We start from the raw sequence: 19,012 nt of genomic DNA on the forward strand, positions 1-19,012 counted from the left end.
CAAGACAAAAGACAGGTATTAGACTGCATGGAAAATGAAACTCAAAAGAGATTTTGTGTTCAAGAACCTGAAGTTGATGAAGCGAAAGTCCAAACAAAACCCTGCATGATATCAAAGTAAGGGAGGTGATAACAGCCATTTAACAAAGGCTATCAGTGGTTTTACTGTATACAGTATTGAAGTCGCTGCCATCAAAGTGGGGAAAAAATATCAGCTAAAAATTATAAAAATTTGAAATATGAACTTGCCAACCACCAGATCATTTTAACCCTTTTCCTGCCAAGTCGGTGAAAATCCGCTTGAAATTCGGTGTAGCCAGAATCTAAGCACTGGTGACCGTTATTCTCCCAACGCGGTGGAAATCGGGCCCTTTTTGGGTACCCCCTTTCCTGCTAAGTCGACGGCACTACGTTTTGCTATCCCCTGTGCGTTTAGGGGTCATCCGAGGAGAGGTTTTCTGACAAGGAACGCCTTTTCCCCTCGAAATGGGTTCGCAGGGAGTCGATAGACAGGGAAAGGTGCAGAAACCTGTCCGCCAGTCCCCCACACCCGAGGGGGGCTGGTTTTTTTTTACCGCTTTTTAGCGGACTTGGCAGGATAGCATGGTGACGTTTTCTGGCGGAGTTGGACGTACTTGGCTGCCTGGCACTATAGAGATTGCTGCCGAACTTGACCAACTCGGCAATGCTAATCTAGAAGGCTACCTCTTGCAAACGACTTGGCAGATATGCCGATGGTGCGAGACGAAAGTCACTTATTCAGTTGTGCGTGACTGAAAATGAGAACGTATTTTTGACGGGACGGCTCGACTTGTTCCTCCGATGGAACGGATATGAACGACTCGGAAATACCATTACAAACTGGTGTCCGACGTACTAAGCTAGCTGGCTTCAGCTCTGCAAGTTCAAGCCAGGCAACGTCCTTCACCGCCTTGGCCATGCCATTCAATGGACGTAGCTTTGGATTTTTTATTTATTCCATCGTCCGAAGTATTGGCTCTGGTTTGCAGGCAAACGTATCCTCTTGCCGACGCATTGGTAACTACGTACGCTGTTTGCGTACAGAGAATTCAAAAGGTGACATGAGGTCAATATGCTACATGTACGGGGATACCGCCTGCATTTAGCAGGGACTGCTTTTGTTATGCAAACCAGCTAGCAGTACAATATGGCTGCCAGCATGTGGACACGTCGATGGCTAGAACAATGGAAGCATATTGCGTTGCACCCGTGCATCGCAAAAGTGAACTGAAGACTGGGGGTAGTGACTGGTTATCACTGGTTAGCTGCAGCCCAAGCCATGTCGGTACAAACCCGTACCTGACTGAGGACCACTCGATTAAGTCAGTAATGAACGGTAACACTCGTAAGCCAACTCCCAACTGAGCTGGCAAAACTACGTAAAGCTGTGCTTCAATGGCTCAGCCATGTCGTTAATACAACGGCAAAAACGTAGTTTTTGTGCTACACTGCCAAGTCGTTGGAGGTACGTATTCAATTGACCCTACCCTGGGGAAACAGGACAGGTTTGACGGTGCTGCTGCACCCCTAGCACGACCCTCAGGGTCTCTGACTAACAGACGAGTGAGGTGATGTTTGTGCCTAGCGGACGTACGTAATACTGAAGGAGTTTATTTCCGAAAAAATAAACATGAAACGGCAATAAAATGACACACTCCCAGGGGCAAACAAAGCCGGTGACCTCAATTTTTTTCTGCAGCAACCCTTGAGCTCCTTCCCCTGTCTACGGGCATGTAGAAATTATCGAAGTCTAACACGTATAAGTACGGCTAAAACTACCCTGAAAATGGGCGATTTCTGCCAAAATGCCTGGCAGGATAACATGCAGGAGAGCCAATCTTTTGCAGGCACATATTATGGGGCGGTTTTCTACTGACTTGGGAGAATAACGGACAAGGGCGCTCGGCAGGAAAAGGGATAAAGGCTTGCATTTCTACCAGCATATTTTTAGCTGCAAACAGTGAAACTGGTATTTATTCACAAAATGTTGACACAATGATACTAAACAATAATCAATCAAATCAGTGCAACTTTCCAATGCAGTTAAAACAGCAGTACTAGGACTTTGGGCCCGACAGAATTTCACTGACACTGTAAATTTTCAAAATGGTGAGATCACATTTGGCTTGTCAAGAAACACAACTCTTGTGATAACTGTGCATGCAAATGCTGAGCTTGTTCACACTTAAAATCCATGTATACAGGTAATATTGCTGATGTTTTACTCTTGACACATCAAGTTAATATTTTGATTTTCGGGAGACACAGAAATATGTCACAGTCTTTCATATCAGACATGCCAAAATCCACTTTGGACCAATATTGCTTTTCTACGGATTTGGAGGGGCATCAAGACAGGACTTAAAAAGGCTGATTTTTGCTATGTTTTAAATTTTGTGTCCTGGAATAATATCCTGAGATGAAAAAGCAATTTTTCCTGAGTTTTACAGTATCCAGTATAATACTTATAATAGTTTGGTAAAACCCGTAGACGCAGGATAAGAACTTGGTTTTTACATAATAAATTCAAAACCTTGTACATTCTGGCAAACACTCTGACATGCTGAGCCGGCATATTTTCTTAAAGGTAATTCCAGACAATACATGTAGTTCTGCCTGCCATTTAATTAACTCACTTAGTCTGAAAGATATACTTTGTGTTACTCTAGATAGTCCATAAATGACCTCATCACAACAGCATGAAAATATAAACATTTCAGAGTTTTAATTTTCTTTTTCTTTTTGCTTTCTTTTTAATGTGTTAACCTCTTCACCCTTCCCAATTCCCTTTTAACAGGTCCTCAATCACAAGTGATAATGATGGGTTTCGGCAAAACTATTGTGGTGAAAGGGTTAAAACCTTGCAACAGCCACAAGGCATAATACATGTAATACTTTTGCTGCAAATTTCAGCCATGGAATATTTCCCCTATGAATTTTTTTAAACCAAATTTCAATGTTTCACATACATAATTATTTGATGTTTGTAAATGAATTAATGAAAAACTATATTTCTATGCACAAAAGGAGAGTGAAGAATCTGATAAAGTTGATAATATCTCAACCCAAGGTAGAATGCACCTCGGGGACATAGCTTCTCAAATTTTTAGATTTCTTTTCAGATCTACTGCTTGTACAGGCTATTTTAAAGCTCTTGAAGTCAGTGAAATTTTCAGAGTCTTAGTTTTGTGAAAATTAAAAATTCCATTTTTCCCCTCAGAGTTACACAGGTATGGTGGCCATTTTGATTTTCAAATATCGGTATATGCTAGGTGATTTGCTTCTCTAGTATCAAACTTTGCACAGTTACCCGTGATTTTATTTCTTGATTTCGTGTGAGAATGGTTGAAAGTTTGACTGAGGAAAGTTTGAGCAAGTATACTAGGTCTTTCACTTTTCAGGCACATAATATTTTAAGTAATCAGTAGAGCATGTCATTGAGTGATTACAGAAGAAGAAAGAAATCTAAAATAGCCCGCTAGTTTTGACTAAAACAGTTTAGAAATTTATGTCTATATTCTTTTACATCAATGCTGTTTCAGTATTGTATTAGTGTAGAGCCATAACTACATAAAAAATTCACAGAGTTTTCAAAAATATCATTTCAGCCAGTGCAGGTAATGAATAAATCTTGGAGGGATAGGCACTGACTGACAAACATAGGCACTACCTGTATTTGGATAGTGAGAATTTTAAAAACTATCAAAAATATAAAGCTGTTCCATCAAATTGTGAAAGTTGTCTATCTAACACAATGACAAGGATGTGATGCTTCTGAAACTGGATTGTCATTACTGATTCTATAGCGATTTTCTGTGTCATCTTTCAGCAGGTTTGTTGTCAAAGGGACACAGGAAACTGTTTCAATCATAATGTTACATGAATTAGTACAATAATGCCCAGCGCACAATAATAGTAACAATAGAAGAGCAATTTAAAGGTACAGAATTTTCTCAGAAAGCAAGTTTTTAGATTTAAAATCATAAAAAATTGACATAATTTTGAAAGGAAATGTCGATGATATGTTTGGACAGCAAAGTGAAAGTTGAAGAGATTCAGTCTAGTCCAAGTGTTAGTCTGCCTCCCGTTTTAATGATTTGTTCAAACACATATGTCATGTGGAACAATATTTGAACATCAACAAGTCACAACATGTTAGATGTGCTTGTGTTGTATTTAACATTGAGAATGTTAAATCAGAAATGATTGAGTCACGGAAAATAACATTACAGAATTACTCGGTCATGGTTCTTGATTACACAATTTAACACTGTTGATATGAACAAATTAGTTTGGTTTTCTTGTCTGAGTTTGAAGTACAATGCTCGTAGGGCACAGTCCCTCTAGACTGTGTTTGGAACAAAAGCATTACCTTTGCACAAAGTTTGAAATGAAAATATTTTAAGAGTAAACAATCTAGGTGAGGATTTCTTTTAAAAGGACACTGATTTGCATCTTCATCCTTTTCTATTGACAAAAGGAAAATAACTGTCAAACAACTAGGGCAACATAATTTTTGTTCTGACAAAATATCATGTTTCAATGATATAATTTCATTCTAAAGATGAAAGTTTTATGAAATAGGGAGTGTCATACAGAATGTTTATAATTCATGCATTGCACTGTCAAGAATAAAGGAACAAAAAACACAGCCTTATAATGGGAAAAAATTTCTATCAGTTTCACTATGCAGTTATTTGTCACCCTGTCTGAAAAAATATCCATCAATCTCAAAAAGACCAACTGTGAACAAATTACTATCGTCTTCTCATCTTTGATTTAATGCAAAAACGAAATACCAATTGGTATAAAACGCTCATATCAGAAATAATTCAAGATCAAGAATTGTAACTTAGCCTCTTTGTAAAACCATCACTGAACTTCTCAGTAAGTCCAAGGATGTGCAACCCGCTTCCTTAACTATAAACATGAAAACTACCTTGTGTTTTAGTTTTAGGAAGTTTCCAAATATCGGAATTTCCAAACTTTTTTGACCGATCAGGAAATATGATGACACCTGTTGCACACACGTCGCCTGTCAAACTTGATTTGCAGTTTAAAATATCAGTATATTATACGTTACGGTACGATGGTTTCAGCACCGTGTCCGCGTATGTTTGCAAGCGTCACTAAACAGAATGTGACGAGAAGACGACTGGAAAATGTGAAGCCACGCAATATTTCATGGCATTGCTCTCACCGAAGCCGTACATACACCGGCTCCGTAAGGACATTGAACAGCAGGACATCAGACGGCGTCGCGTAAAAAAACTGGCCGTTGACATAAATAAAGTCTAGCAGTGATTCACACTATCGCATTTCCCTACGAATAGGTTTGTTTACATCCGAGCACACTAAAGAGGCGCACTTTGTTGGTTATGTCCACGGTCACTGTTAGTCCAATGAAAGTGAAAATAATGGGTGTACTATTCATGATGCACCAAAATCTAAGGCCACAATAAAAACTTCACCCTACCTTGCCCGGGTCATCTTTTGATCTGGGAACCTTCAAAAAACACTTGTTGAGCGATAGGTTGTGCCTGATAGAGTTCTGGAATATACAGAATAGATATCAAAAAAGGGGTTAGAATATTGTCACGTATGGTAGATCGATGAAAGCACAAACCTGCGTGGGGCGGCATGTGAGCTTTTAATATTTGCCGTAAGCGAGGTATTCAATCGAAGACGACGTAATATGCGGTCTATTAAGTTGTGCAACGCCTCCTCACGGTCCATTATTTACATTAAGAAATTCCTACCTTCCAGCCATTGCCAGCTTCTCTGTAGTATGGAAAATTTTCGCATATCCACTGATATATTTCGCTGAGTGTCATCTTCTTACTCGGCGAACTATTGATAGCAAACGTTATCAAATTGGCATACGAGTACGGAGGTTTTCCGTCCTTGTGTTGTTGAGCTTCGGATTGATCTAATGTTGCTGTGGGATCGAGAGGTGAACCCGGAGTGTTCCTCATCGGGATTATACCTCTTTTCTGGTTTAAAAGACTGTTTGGTAGCTGCTGTCCTTTACTGCCAGCCGGGCTGCTGCCCATGGCGCCTCCGACAGTCAGACGGGGTAACCAGTCCATCGCGGTCAAGCTGCTCTCTAAACTTTGCGACTCCGCCATCTTGGTTCTCTTTCGTACTGGAGCCGCACTACTATGTGCAAGGGTCATTATATATCAATCCGCTCAAGGTGAAATAAAATTCATTATTAAGATTTTATGGACAGTATAAGGCATCTAACAAGACAAAAGTAATCTGTACGAATTAGAGAATCGTTTCCTAGGGAATAAGAGAAACTATGGGCCCACCAAACTTATGAATAATGCCAAATGTAAAAATGTAGTTCAGCGGACGTATAGCCTCATTACATCTACCTGGCATCATACCCCCCGCGAAGAGTTCCATGGCAGCAGTCGCGCAGTCAGTGACATCATTTTCCCGCGAAATTGTAATTGACAAGTTCACCGATATAATTTATGTTTGGGAAAATAGCTGTAGAGATTTGCGCGATTTCATCTCGATAAAGACCGGTTTGAATTTTAATGCTCAAAATATCCTAATACTTTTTTTTAAAGGGAGACGTTTATATCATTAATTTGGGAACGGAATTTCCATATTTTGTCTGTAATGCAGAGCTCAATCCCACCTTTTGCTAGTTAAGTTTTCCGTAATAATACTATAAACGTGTTAGTACGTACGGTCGCACATACCATTTCCATGAAAAAGCACATCCAAAAAAGTGTCAAATGTATTGACTGTGTACTTATAACGGGCGGCAGCACCATCGGACTAGGGGACTTGCTACTGCCGCACTACCTTCGCAAAGGGAACCCCGCGAAGTATCTCCGCTGTTCATGCTGTTGGCGGATTTCATGTGCGCGTACGTACTTGCCTTCTCGACGCGCCCATGCGCCCATTAGAACAGACCCATAAGCTTATGCCTTCATGATTTGTTTTCGCGTCTTCCAGTCACACTCTGCCCGATTTTGCTTCCAAACTTCGCATCTTATCCACCTATCTTCGAATCCTGGCAACCTAAACTTCGGATCTTCTATAATCGACCGAATTCTTACCACTCAGTTGACTCAAAATCTCGCCTGTGATCTATGAATCTCCAGTTTTGGTGTTGAGTACGCATCATAGGGGTTTATTTACGTCCTCCTGGTTGTCAAACAACTTCCATAATTCCACAAAGTGAAAACGAGGAATCTGCAAGATGACACGATCCTAAAAGCGGGGTATATTCAACTTGCGATGTCTCTTGTACCTCAGACAACATGCGAAAATTACGATTGTCGACGTGTACGTATGAGAGTTCAAGAGTCTCTTAATACTGATGTCTCTCCGTAATTTTGGTACTTTATCCCTGAGTTAATAAACAGCAAAAAGTATAAAAACGATCTAAGAAACACGCTAAAACTCTGGTTGTTTTGGTCGAATGCGCAATGCCATACATTGTTTTAAAGTTTATTTTCTGAAGTTGTACAACGTTACGCTCGACAATCAGAGATTTATTTTATTTATCCCGGGTAGATCTCCTGTTCATCATCTTTCCCATATATATATATATATATATATATATATATATATATATATATTATATATATATATATATATATATATATATATATATATATCCAAAATTAATCGCAAGCAATTTATTCAACGTCAAGTTCTTGATGCCTGTTTATGATTGTCAGTATATGTATTGATTTTTGAAGTACTTTCCTTTGCTCCAGAAAAACGTCGCATTAATAAAATAATTAAAGAGATATGAAATTCTTCTATAAAAAAATCTCAGGTTTTAAAATACTAGATTTTAAGGTCAAAGAAATGTAACCAGAAATCTTACATATTATTTTTTAAAGGTGAGTAAACATGATGATGAATGATGACATATTTTCTGTTCAATGCAAGGGAAAGTAATGAATTATTCCTCGGAATCGCCTAAAGGAGTTTGGATTTTTTTTTTAATGCGTCGATTCATTCTTCTGCATTACAATTATTTTACATATAATACTGTCGGTTAGTCTCTCGTGTTTTCAGGTCCGGAGGACTCGAATTAGACTAGTATGGAGTCAGGGCTAAAGGACTATGTCAAATGTTGAATAGCGCTACGTCATAGCAGTATTTTGACGTGGTACAACAACAAGACGGGGAGTCAACTTTCAGGAATACCCCTGTTTTGTGAAGGTCAAGTACATCAAGAGTGCGGGTCGCCAACTAGTTCCAAAGATATTGCTCGGTGTTAGTCCAGATGATACATTCGGGGACTTGTTCAAAGAGTTACTGATACAGGCGCCCGTGGGCTGGGTAGTCTGCTTGATCGATCGATTTTCTGCTCAATCTATCGATCCCGTACTCGATCTGCCCACGACAGCAACCAAGGGTTGCTGACGTCATAAAAGGTGCATGCATCGGTTTGAACGAAGTGCATTGAAAGCATAAAAAATTATCACGATGAAAACCGCATGTCAAAGCTCGGTTAGAGGTATCCCTCTGCAGTTGTCATGTTCGATCATGTGTTTTGGTGTGTGTAGTCATTAAACGGGCGATTGAAAAATGGAAAGGCGCAATCTCGGTTATAGACCCATACTTCGAGGAAGTGAAAAAATACAATACTCTAATTGTTTTATTTTAAGGTATTTGTTATGCATACAGGTTTTAGTGTTGTTTTGTTGTGTTTTTTTTCCCTGAGAGCATATAGAAATGCTCAGAATGTGTTCTGACAACACTGCCAGTACATGTGCCTTTATATGTAAACAATTCAATTCATCTTTAACAATGTAAGTAGTCGGACATTTTGTTGGTTAGTAAGAAAAAAATTAAAAATTCGCTCGCCGCCTCCGTAGTCTTAAAAATTCGAGAAAAATAAATGTTTTTCTCTCTTGGGGCCTTATTTTATTTAATTCATCATCCAACAGGCGAAATTCCAGCTATTATGAGCTATAACCACTACCCGAAAAGAATCTATGACGGGTAATATGCCTTGGTCAAGGGTACAACAACCCGAGAAAACACCATCCTCGAGTCTCCAACGCATCACGTCAACCGCGATAGTGAGTCCGCCATCCGACTATCCACCATCTTCCGATCACCCTGGTTTTTGGATAAGTTTTAGAAGACTCACACCAATTGTCGCTAGCAAAACCTTAAGCTTTCTTTCCTCTCCACGAACCTACGCAAAAATTAGGCCCTTGAGTGTCGGGACTGGAACTGTGGCTGAACCAACCATGGCCTCTAGATGCTATACATGCGTGTAGGCCGTTGCCCTATAAGTCCCGTAGTGTACGACGCTAATGGTTTCATTTTTAAATCAACCACATCGCATATGTGGCAATGACATTTACGTTGGTCTTGCAGGCTACCCCTTCTCTGACACACTCATGCTCCATGATTGAACATAAGCTTCCTCTTTAAATTAACGTTGCTTGATTACGAGTACTGGTAGCAGTGTCAGTATGAAATAAATTGACAGAAATACCCAACCTAAACCCTTATCATTTATTTGCCTTTTGTAGTGAAAGTATGGAAGACCGGTCACGACATGCGACATGCGACCTGCGACTTCAAAACTGCGACCTGCGTCCTGCGAGTTTGAAACATACGACCTGCGACTTCGGCATTTAGACCAAGGTGTAGGCCTAACCTGCGACTTCACAACAGCGACCTGCGTCCTGCGTGTTTGTCAAACTGCGATATCAGTCTTGATTTGTTCGCACCATTGCTCTGAACACGAGCCTGAAAAACACGAGGGACACCATTGCACTATATTAAAACAGCCGGTTTACCGCATTCTCGCGACCAGAGCATTATTTTCGCACCGCTGGCCTACGCAAAAATCGGCCAGCGAAAGAATTCAACCAGCGATAGAAGTGCATGAAGCTGTGACGGTAGAGAATTCCACAAACGAAGAGCACAAATTTATTTTCCTTCTTACGAAAGGCAAACCGATCTGAAATAATGCAATAGCAATAGAGTTTTTAAACGTCTACATCAGTGTTTAATAGTTTCTGGAACTTTCTGCCTACATGATCTAAAATATTATATACACACAAAAAATAATATGTACATATTATAGTATGTACATATTAGGCTTAAAGACTGAAAATAGGATTGTAGGAGGGTTTAATTATGTCCTGTTTTACAGTTTTAACTCGCGTTATCTATAAAGAACTTGAGTCGGTCTCTGGCTATTCATGGTTAGCAAATATGTTTGCACTTCTGTCAATATCAGTATTATTTTAACTGCTTTACTTTGCATATGTTATTTGTGTAGACAAATGTAGTCCGAAGTTAACCAGTAAGAATATTTTTATTTTTCCAACTGAACAAAAGTTGGATCAATTCGATTTTTTGACGAAAAGTAAAAATGAAATTAGACGAAAAGATGGCAACATCCGATGATCAATCACTAGAGAATTGGAACAAAACTGGAAATGTTAGAAAATGACGACAATAACTGAAAATTCGAATGTTTGCAATGACACTGACGCAGTTATGATACAGGGGGGACAACTGATGAATTAAACAGACAGCTAGATGGTTATACCACAGTGAAAGGAGGATAAATACCAGAGATTTCTAAAAATCAAAAAGTTTGTCGATAACATAAGGAAAGAAGCGAGGTAAGGCAGACGAAGAATATCTAAAATAATTTGAAATTATAATATAAACATATAAATGCCTATCACGTAGCATATTATTTTCCATGCATTAACACGTACTGTCAACATTTCCGTCATAAAATTATCTCTCCAGATGAAAATGAGTGAACTGGTGTGTACATGAATTGAGTTTTGCCAGACTTGGTGAACGATTTACCAAAGCGAAAGCAATGGCTTATTAATTGATCGATGTTGAACGTTAAATCTCCTTTCCACGTTTTACCCTTTGAGCGCTGTAATTTTCTCCCACCAAAATTTTAGTGCAAAATTTTACCAATTGTATGATTTTTCTGTAATTTTTTGATAATTTTGGACCAAATCGACATCACATTTCATTGGCTACAGGTTTTTCCCAATTTTTTTGCAAAAATTGGAGAAAAATTGACAGGGGTTTATTATATAAAGGGGACAAAAATAGACTTTGGCGCTCAAAGGATTAAAGTTCACGCAAGACGCCTCCAATCTAATACTGAGGAAAACACCATGAAACGTTACGTGTTGTTGTCGCATGTCGCAGTTGTGAAGTCGCAGGTCGCAGTTTGACAAACACGCAGGTCGCTGTTGTGAAGTCGCAGGTTACACCTAGGTCTAAATGCCGAAGTCGCAGGTCGCATGTTTCAAACTCGCGGGACGCAGGTCGCAGTTTTGAAGTCGCAGGTCGCATGTCGCATGTCGTGACCGGTCTTCCATATGAAAGAAACTGTCGGAAGTCTATATATACTTGAGGTAGAAAATGAACATCACAATGTCAGGTATGAAGTGATGTATAGATAATTTCTAAGGGACGAGACGGCTGATTCGAGAAGATTCTAACTAAAGTGCCAATAGGTGGGAAACATTTGCATATTTCATGCAAATTGGTTGTTTTTTTTAAGCAGATGCCGCGCATCTGGTCAGACAAAGTCTCCTATTGGCCCTTCCGTTTTATTTGTTTGTTTGTTTTTTCATCTGGTAGCTAGTGCATGTATGTTTCTTGTGGTTTTTTTCGGGAAAATTGTATTATGTTTTACAGAAAACTTGGTGTTTGTGACAAAAATCTTCACAATGATTGGTCTCTCAGCTTTCCCAAAAGTTATTGGTTATGACGATTTGATAATACAACAGGGAAGAGCGAACAGGTACGTCCCCAGGCTGGGGTGTCTTGGTCTCAGCAAGATTGCAGCAAGAAACTCGTACTGCCCGGACGGCCTGCTACACGTCATATAGTTTCAGTAAAGGCTTGTGGGTAATAGTATTCCGAAAAGGCGTGTGGGTAATAGTATTCCGAAATTCTTATTTGTAAGAAATTTGGTGAGAGTATTCTAAAGCCAGACCACAAATTAAATCACCTTGTTCAACCTAAAATAAACCACAGATATCCAACGAGAAACTGTAGCATTAGAAGTTTTCAATCAAAAACCAAGCGTAAAGATTCCAGCCCAGTTGTTTATAGTGTTAATTTATTACGTAATTGAATGCGTTTTATCAATTGTTGTTTGTCGTTGTTGATGATGCGTTTATTTTTTGCTAGAGTACGACTCTGTATTTTTATAAATCTTAGAATTGTACCTCTTATAATTTGACCTAAAGGTCACCATTTTTGAGGCAAATAAACCATTATTATTATTATTATTATTAAATGTGAGAACGCAAGAGGGCGTTTCAAACAAATTGCCTGCATCTGATCGACGTGTTCCTTCACTTTTCTGCGATTGTCCTGGAGAACAGAATTCAAAATCCGCACCATCATGCAGTATAGTAGAGGAAGTTACAAAACAGTTAATGTTAAAGCTGTAAATAAATGACATTTAATAGCAAAACATTTACTTTGTCATAACACCATTTGACTTAAGTTTACCCTACTGTTACCCAACCGTTTTATTTTTAGTCATGCAAAATATACCTCAGCGTTACAGGAAATTTATTCGCATCTCTGCTGATTACTTAGTTTAAAAACCCCTGGTCAAAATTTCAGAGACTTTGTGTTTTCATTCTGAATATTCATCAAAGAAACTGACCTGCCTTGGTGAGCCACTTTTTGTCTATGGACTAGGTTCGAGTCAATTATATACAATGCAAGAGCCGAGGTACATGAATATTCCACATTGATTAAGGGTCATTAGCATAGAATTTTAATACCGAAACAATGCTCATTAATGTAATCTGCATATTTGAATATCATTATACCTCGCATCTTGCACTAATAGTTCAATTAATTGAAAGCGTAATCTGTCTGTCTCTGCCAGTCTGTCTCTCTCAATGTATGTATGTATGTATGTATGTATGTATGTATGTATGTATGTATGTATGTATGTATGTGTGTGTGTGTGTGTGTGTGTGTGTGTGTGTGTGTATGTATGTATGTATGTATGTATGTATGTATGTATGTATGTATGTATGTATGTATGTATGTATGTATGTATGTATGTATGTATGTATGTGTGTATGTATGTGTGTATGTGTGTATGTGTGTATGTGTGTATGTATGTATGTATGTATGTATGTATGTATGTATGTATGTGTGTGTGTATGTATGTATGTATGTATGTATGTATGTATGTATGTATGTATGTATGTATGTATGTATGTATGTATGTGTATGCCATTAAACGACTCTGGTCTCTACCTTTTTGACGGTTTTGTGCAATGACAAGCTACGTCGCTTAAATTTGAGTTTTGCTCGAGAAAGCAAACATGGAAAAGTGGCATTCTCGTGGCATATAATGGTGTATCTATGAATGTAGCCGAGATACTGGGTAGCCTACTATAATAGATTAATATTCGATGTAGAGATGGCAGAGATTCCACCTTAGCTCGTTGCTCCTTCACTTGAGTTGTATTAAATGGACATTTTGAGAGAAAGTGAAAACTGTTCAAAAACCACCAAATTCGATCTGTACATCACTGTTAGCAAACCCCCACTTCCTGCAGAAAATATGTACAACTTGCCAGTAAACCACCGAACAAGTTTCGATACCACCAATTAACTTGGGCTTCTTTCCCGTCGATTTTTCCATCAAAGAATAAAACACCAAATCCCTTTATTATACTTTATAAAACAGGACCGCTCGCCCGTTGGCGAGTAAAAAATTCAACGATCTCACCATTTTTTTTCGCAACCTGACCATTTATGACTTCTCCCCTTCGTACCAGATGAGCGATAGATAATTCCCATTTCCTTTTACTTCATCCATTCTTGAGACCTCTCCTCAGATCACGGAGTAATAAATAGTTTGTCAATAACTGCTTCATAGTAGCACTGAGACCTACTCGGCCTATTTATTTCTTCTTGCCTCGAAAGAATGCACAACTATCACTCAAATAATCTGAAAACTTCCTTCTAGTTTTGCCCCGAGTTTTGCAAGTGGGTGAGCGCACAGGTGCCGGAGTTGCCGTGTAGTATACATAGAGAAAGGCCCCATCTTTCTAACTATACTACACAACAACTCCACGCACCTGTGGGTGAGCGCAGTCAGCTTGAAAATATAACGATTTGACTGATCAGCCTTTTGATGCTCCGAAAGTTTATCTTCTGTCAGGCAAAGATGAAGAGAGTTCCCGAAACACGAAACGATGAATTATTATTACAGATTTTTTCACATAGGACAACCCACAGAATGTCAGGTATATATATATATGTCCAGATTAGCGCAACACAAGGCAACAGGGTCAAACAGTAGGTACACCGCTTTTCTTCTGACATGTACATGAGTGCTATCATTCCAATGAAAACGCAAAGGGAAGTTGTTCTTCTATTACTGTTAAAATATTCACATTTTCAAACTTATTTGTCAATTGACCCTTGATTACAATTTTATATCAATGGTGACAGCATTTCATAGATTGTAGAGTTTTATACATTTAAACATAACTCATGAAAGTTCGATGAGTTCTCATTTAAGGCCAAGAAAAGTAAAAGGTTTGTTTCTCATCCGAGACACATATCGCCAAAATGATGTGGTGACGAGGTTTTTTTATTCTTCAACCAACAGGAACATGCAAAAATGAAAACAACATAGGAATGCACACAGAGATAAATGCACAGCAGTGTTGATTTAGTATTTTTGTATCGCAACAGTGCTGCTGTTTGACTTTTAGTGCAGCATGGAATGCACAGTTTTGACAGTTTAATATAACAGTGACATATGTGTACAGTTCTGAATAGAATTTTAGTGTCGGTTATTTTGTTTACAGTTCTGTTTTATACAGCACTGTGTTATGAACTGTCGTCGCGTATTGTTGTGGGTTTTTGTTTCATTTTAATTCCTCATGAGCAGAAAAAAGGTTGACGGGCGCGAGGATGAGAAACAAACTTTTTATTTTTCTTTGCCTATTAAATGCAACTATACGACAATAATTTATTTTGGTCATGACAACTGTGTTATACCGTCTGGCTAGGCTCGGTCGCCAGCCGGCGCTCTCCATCGTCTTACATGCAGGCATACACAGTTGCTTGCGGTTCAATACACGGCGAAGGCCCCTGAAAGTCCGTGTCACTTTTACTAGATGATCTCCCTGATTGAAGCACGCCCTCACGGTCAGCCTGACCCGAGTGTCCAGCGTTTGGGTCCGAAAAATAGTTGAAATATATCGTACCCTTTGTAGTACCGTATTCAAGGAAATACTTAGGCATTTATCGTTCATAAGGACAACAGGTCTTTTATTCTGTTCTTAAAGCACGAATTATTTTTGAAAACGAATTGTCATCGATATGATTCAAAGGCTACATCTGTAAGTAGCCATTGGAAAATTACCGGAATCATTTTGCTGTATAGCTTGTATATCAAAATGGCTGCCACCATGCGAAGCAAGTGGCTGTTGTGTTGCATTGTAATTTTCTCCCATTGCGGGCCAGGTACAGCTCTTTATGCCGACCAAGTTGGCAAATTTGACTGGTTAGTATACACTTATATGTATCTTGCGTGATTCTTGATCGCTTAATCTAAATGGTCGCGAGATCGTCAGTAGTACACATCAAATGATCAAGCATGCATGTTGCAGACGATCAACGGTCAGGTCAGTCCCGAGGCCGGGTCAATAGTATCCTTGGAGCTGTGGACACAGAGGTCTTGGGATGTGCAACTTTTGCATTGTATTTTAGCGTTTTGTATGAAGATGGCCAACATTTGAAAGACGGAAAACAACCCTCTTGGTCCCATGCCGTAAGAGTTCCACTAACAATGAAACACGAAACTCATTGTTACACATGGGCCTGATGTAGCTGCAAAATTGTAGCTCTACGGTGAGGCGGTCGGTGAGTTTGGGTTTTTGCGACCTCGCTCACCAGTAGAGCTACAATGCCGAAGGCCCTGAAGCATACAAAATAAGCATGCTGCACATGGCACGGCATTTTGATGTAAAATCCCATATATTTACTGCATTTGGTCATACTGATTTATCATTACTGAAGATTAAACGCCATACTACACTAACCTTATCGTGTATGGGGTTTGGTATTTGTTCAAATACGTCGATCGCGTTCAAAAAAACATTTCTTGGAGCCGCCATTTCCAACTTCCGGTAATGGCAGCTCCCAGAAACACGCTCAATGTTTATGGAACGCGATCGACGTGTCTGTGCTTATACCAAACCCCATAAACGACAAGGTTAGTGTAGAATAGTGTTTAGTCTTCAGTAGTGATAAATCGGTACGACCAAATGCAGTAAATATGTGGGATTTTACATCAAAATGCCGCGCCATGTGTGGCGCGCTTATTTTGTATGCTACAGGGCCTTCGGCATTGTAGCTCTACTGGTGAGCGAGGTCGCAAAAACCCAAACTCGCCGACCGCCTCACCGTAGAGCTACAATTTTGCAGCTAGGGCCTGATGATGATGATCAGACGTCCATTGTCAGACCAAGGAGGTAGTAAGCAAGGGAGGACAGCGCGACTTTACACATTTATATGATATCGGATGTATATCATTTAGTACCGATACTAGAAAAGTCCAGTATAATCTGAAGTATCGTGTAGGGTTTAAAACTACGATATTTTATTTCGAATTCGGCTGGATCCTGACAGTGACAATGTTGCACCTCAAAAATATCGGGTAGTATTGGATATCATCAATAGTATCGTCTAGGCTTTATAGATATTTAGTACAATACACAATTGGATATTAACAATAATATTGTCTGGTATCGTCCATGGTTACAAATTAGACAATACAAGACGATTCAATACTATCTATAATATCTGATTCTGACTGTGTATATGATCTTTAACATTCTGTGCAATTATATTACCGGTAGACTACACTACTGAGACTCTAGCTGCAAACTTGTAGCCCTATGGTGAGACAGTCCACTGATTTTAGCTATTTGGGACCTCTCTCACCAGTAGCAACAATGCCAAAGGCACTTTTGTTAAGAAAGTAAGAGCGACACACATGTAGCGGCGTGTTGGTGTGAAATACCACACATTTACTGCATTCGGTTGTACCGATTTATCGCTACTGAAGGCTTAACACTATACAATACTAACCTTGTCATTTATGGGGTTTGGTATTAGTTCAAACACATTGATCACATTCCATAAACATTGAGAGTGGGGCCGCCGTGTTTCTGGGAGCTGCCATCAACAACTTCACCTCGTTTGAATATGTACTCATAGGCTACATTTGTGTTGCAGCAATTTTCTAAACAATAGTGACTTTTGCATTGTAGCTACTGGTGAGAGAGGTCACAAATACCTGAAAACCATGGACTGCAGCTACACTGGACTCTAATATCGATGTTATCTAGTATCCATACCATATCATATTTAATATTGTTCATATGTCCAATGTCATGCACCTTCATGAAGTGAGGGGTTATCCTACTTGTAATAACTGCCCAGGCCGTATTATAAACAATAGTATCTCTTACTCTTCAGGACAAACACAGAAATGTTTACAGCTATTCCTAATCATTTTCTTTGGTTTTTAATGAAGGCTATGCACACTAAATGGACAGCATGATTTAATGTATGACCAGATCACAAACTTCATCCACTGTGATGTGTCGGTTTCATCACCACAGGCACTTTAAAAGGCTTGTCCAACCAGCTTTCTGAAAAATGGAAACTTTAAGGTAGCTTTCTGCCTTTGTTTTGGTATTTTGAGTCAAAAACACGATTTTTCTTTTATCCCTGAAAAGTATTCCTATAATATTGATCTTCCTTGTGTGTAGAATATCTTGGTCGTGAAGTTCCTGTTTTTGGGTGAAATTTTGGAATAAAAATGTACGAGAGGCACAGGTGTACATTTTGGCGTTTCAGATTACCGTTAAGTCTTGATTGACAAGGGGATTACGCTAAGCAAGTAGCGTCACAGTATTCACATGCACAACATACGCTGTGAAAATCCCATTAGCACCTACCGTTCACTGCGTGGGTCAAGACCATAGTGTGTACCTGGCAATTAGGCGTCGAAAGGTGGGTCTTACCGTTTTTCTCATAGGGGGGGGGGGGGGGGGGGGGGGGGGGGGGGGGGGGGGCGCTCCCAAAAGATCACAATTTATCGACACAATCGGACAAGGTCAGACTTATGACATTGTTGACGGTACAATTTCAGATTACACAAATGGCCCACGCACTAAATGTTTTATCTGGGACATTTTTGTGCTTTTGTAAAAGCACCAGGAGTGGTGGATAAGTTTCGTAATGTTAAACATCTTTGAAGAGGCTGTCCCGTATACATAAATGGTACGTTCCACTGGCGGCCTTAGTGACAGCGGGAACACTTGAATACCACAACAGACACCCTTCACATCTTCAACATTCAAGCAACATTCGGCCTCTTTCGGCCGAAGTTTCGGCTTCTTTTGGCCCCAAGACATTTCGACAGCCCCGTTACGATTTATTTTTTCCCTTCAAACTTATTAGTAACTGACAGACCAGTCATATTCATTAGCGTGACCTTTGCGTTCTGACCAGTATGACTTTTACAGTGCCGTTTAGGCGCCGCTTTTCAAACTTTGACAGTGTCGGCGGCTATTGCTATTGAAAATGATATGAAACTCTTTTCTCACGGTTTTTCACCATGTTCTCACAAACTTTAAAGCATGTGAATGCTGACATTATACTTCTCAGTGTTTTGATTTGTAACATTTGGCACGAGTTCCCCAACCAGGTAGTGCCGAAACGTCTTTGGTCGCGTTGCCTAAACGTCTAGTTTGGGGTCGGAAATTGTGCGGCCGAAACGACATTGCGCCAAAAGGTCTAGAAACCCGACATTGTCCGTTCGATAAGAATACTAAGTGAGTTGAACAATTGATGAATAAAAATGAAATATCAGAAATCGCGGCACTGGAACTACCTGGGATTAGAAAGTACAAGGTGGAAACAAATTGCATGGGCTT

At 39.5% G+C, this 19,012-nt stretch overlaps 2 protein-coding genes across 3 annotated transcripts in view; one reads left to right on the top strand and one right to left on the bottom strand.

Annotated features, from left to right (window-relative positions):
* Positions 1-6,170, bottom strand: part of LOC139137440 (forkhead box protein J3-like) — a 56,610-nt gene extending 50,440 nt beyond the window's left edge. For both annotated transcript variants that reach the window (XM_070705538.1, XM_070705537.1), the window contains exons 1-2: positions 5,780-6,170; positions 5,497-5,571 (exon numbers count right to left, since the gene is read on the bottom strand). In XM_070705538.1, coding sequence (XP_070561639.1) covers positions 5,497-5,571; positions 5,780-6,148 — 444 coding nt within the window. In that variant the 5' untranslated portion in view covers positions 6,149-6,170. The remainder of the gene's footprint in view (positions 1-5,496; positions 5,572-5,779) is intronic.
* Positions 6,171-15,414: 9,244 nt separating this feature from the next.
* LOC139137441 (ER membrane protein complex subunit 1-like) overlaps positions 15,415-19,012 on the top strand; it is a 32,460-nt gene continuing 28,862 nt past the window's right edge. Inside the window, exon 1 of the mRNA XM_070705539.1 lies at positions 15,415-15,567. Coding sequence (XP_070561640.1) covers positions 15,461-15,567 — 107 coding nt within the window. The 5' untranslated portion in view covers positions 15,415-15,460. The remainder of the gene's footprint in view (positions 15,568-19,012) is intronic.

This window comes from Ptychodera flava, chromosome 7 (genome assembly GCF_041260155.1).
Source record: "Ptychodera flava strain L36383 chromosome 7, AS_Pfla_20210202, whole genome shotgun sequence".
NCBI lineage: Eukaryota > Metazoa > Hemichordata > Enteropneusta > Ptychoderidae > Ptychodera > Ptychodera flava.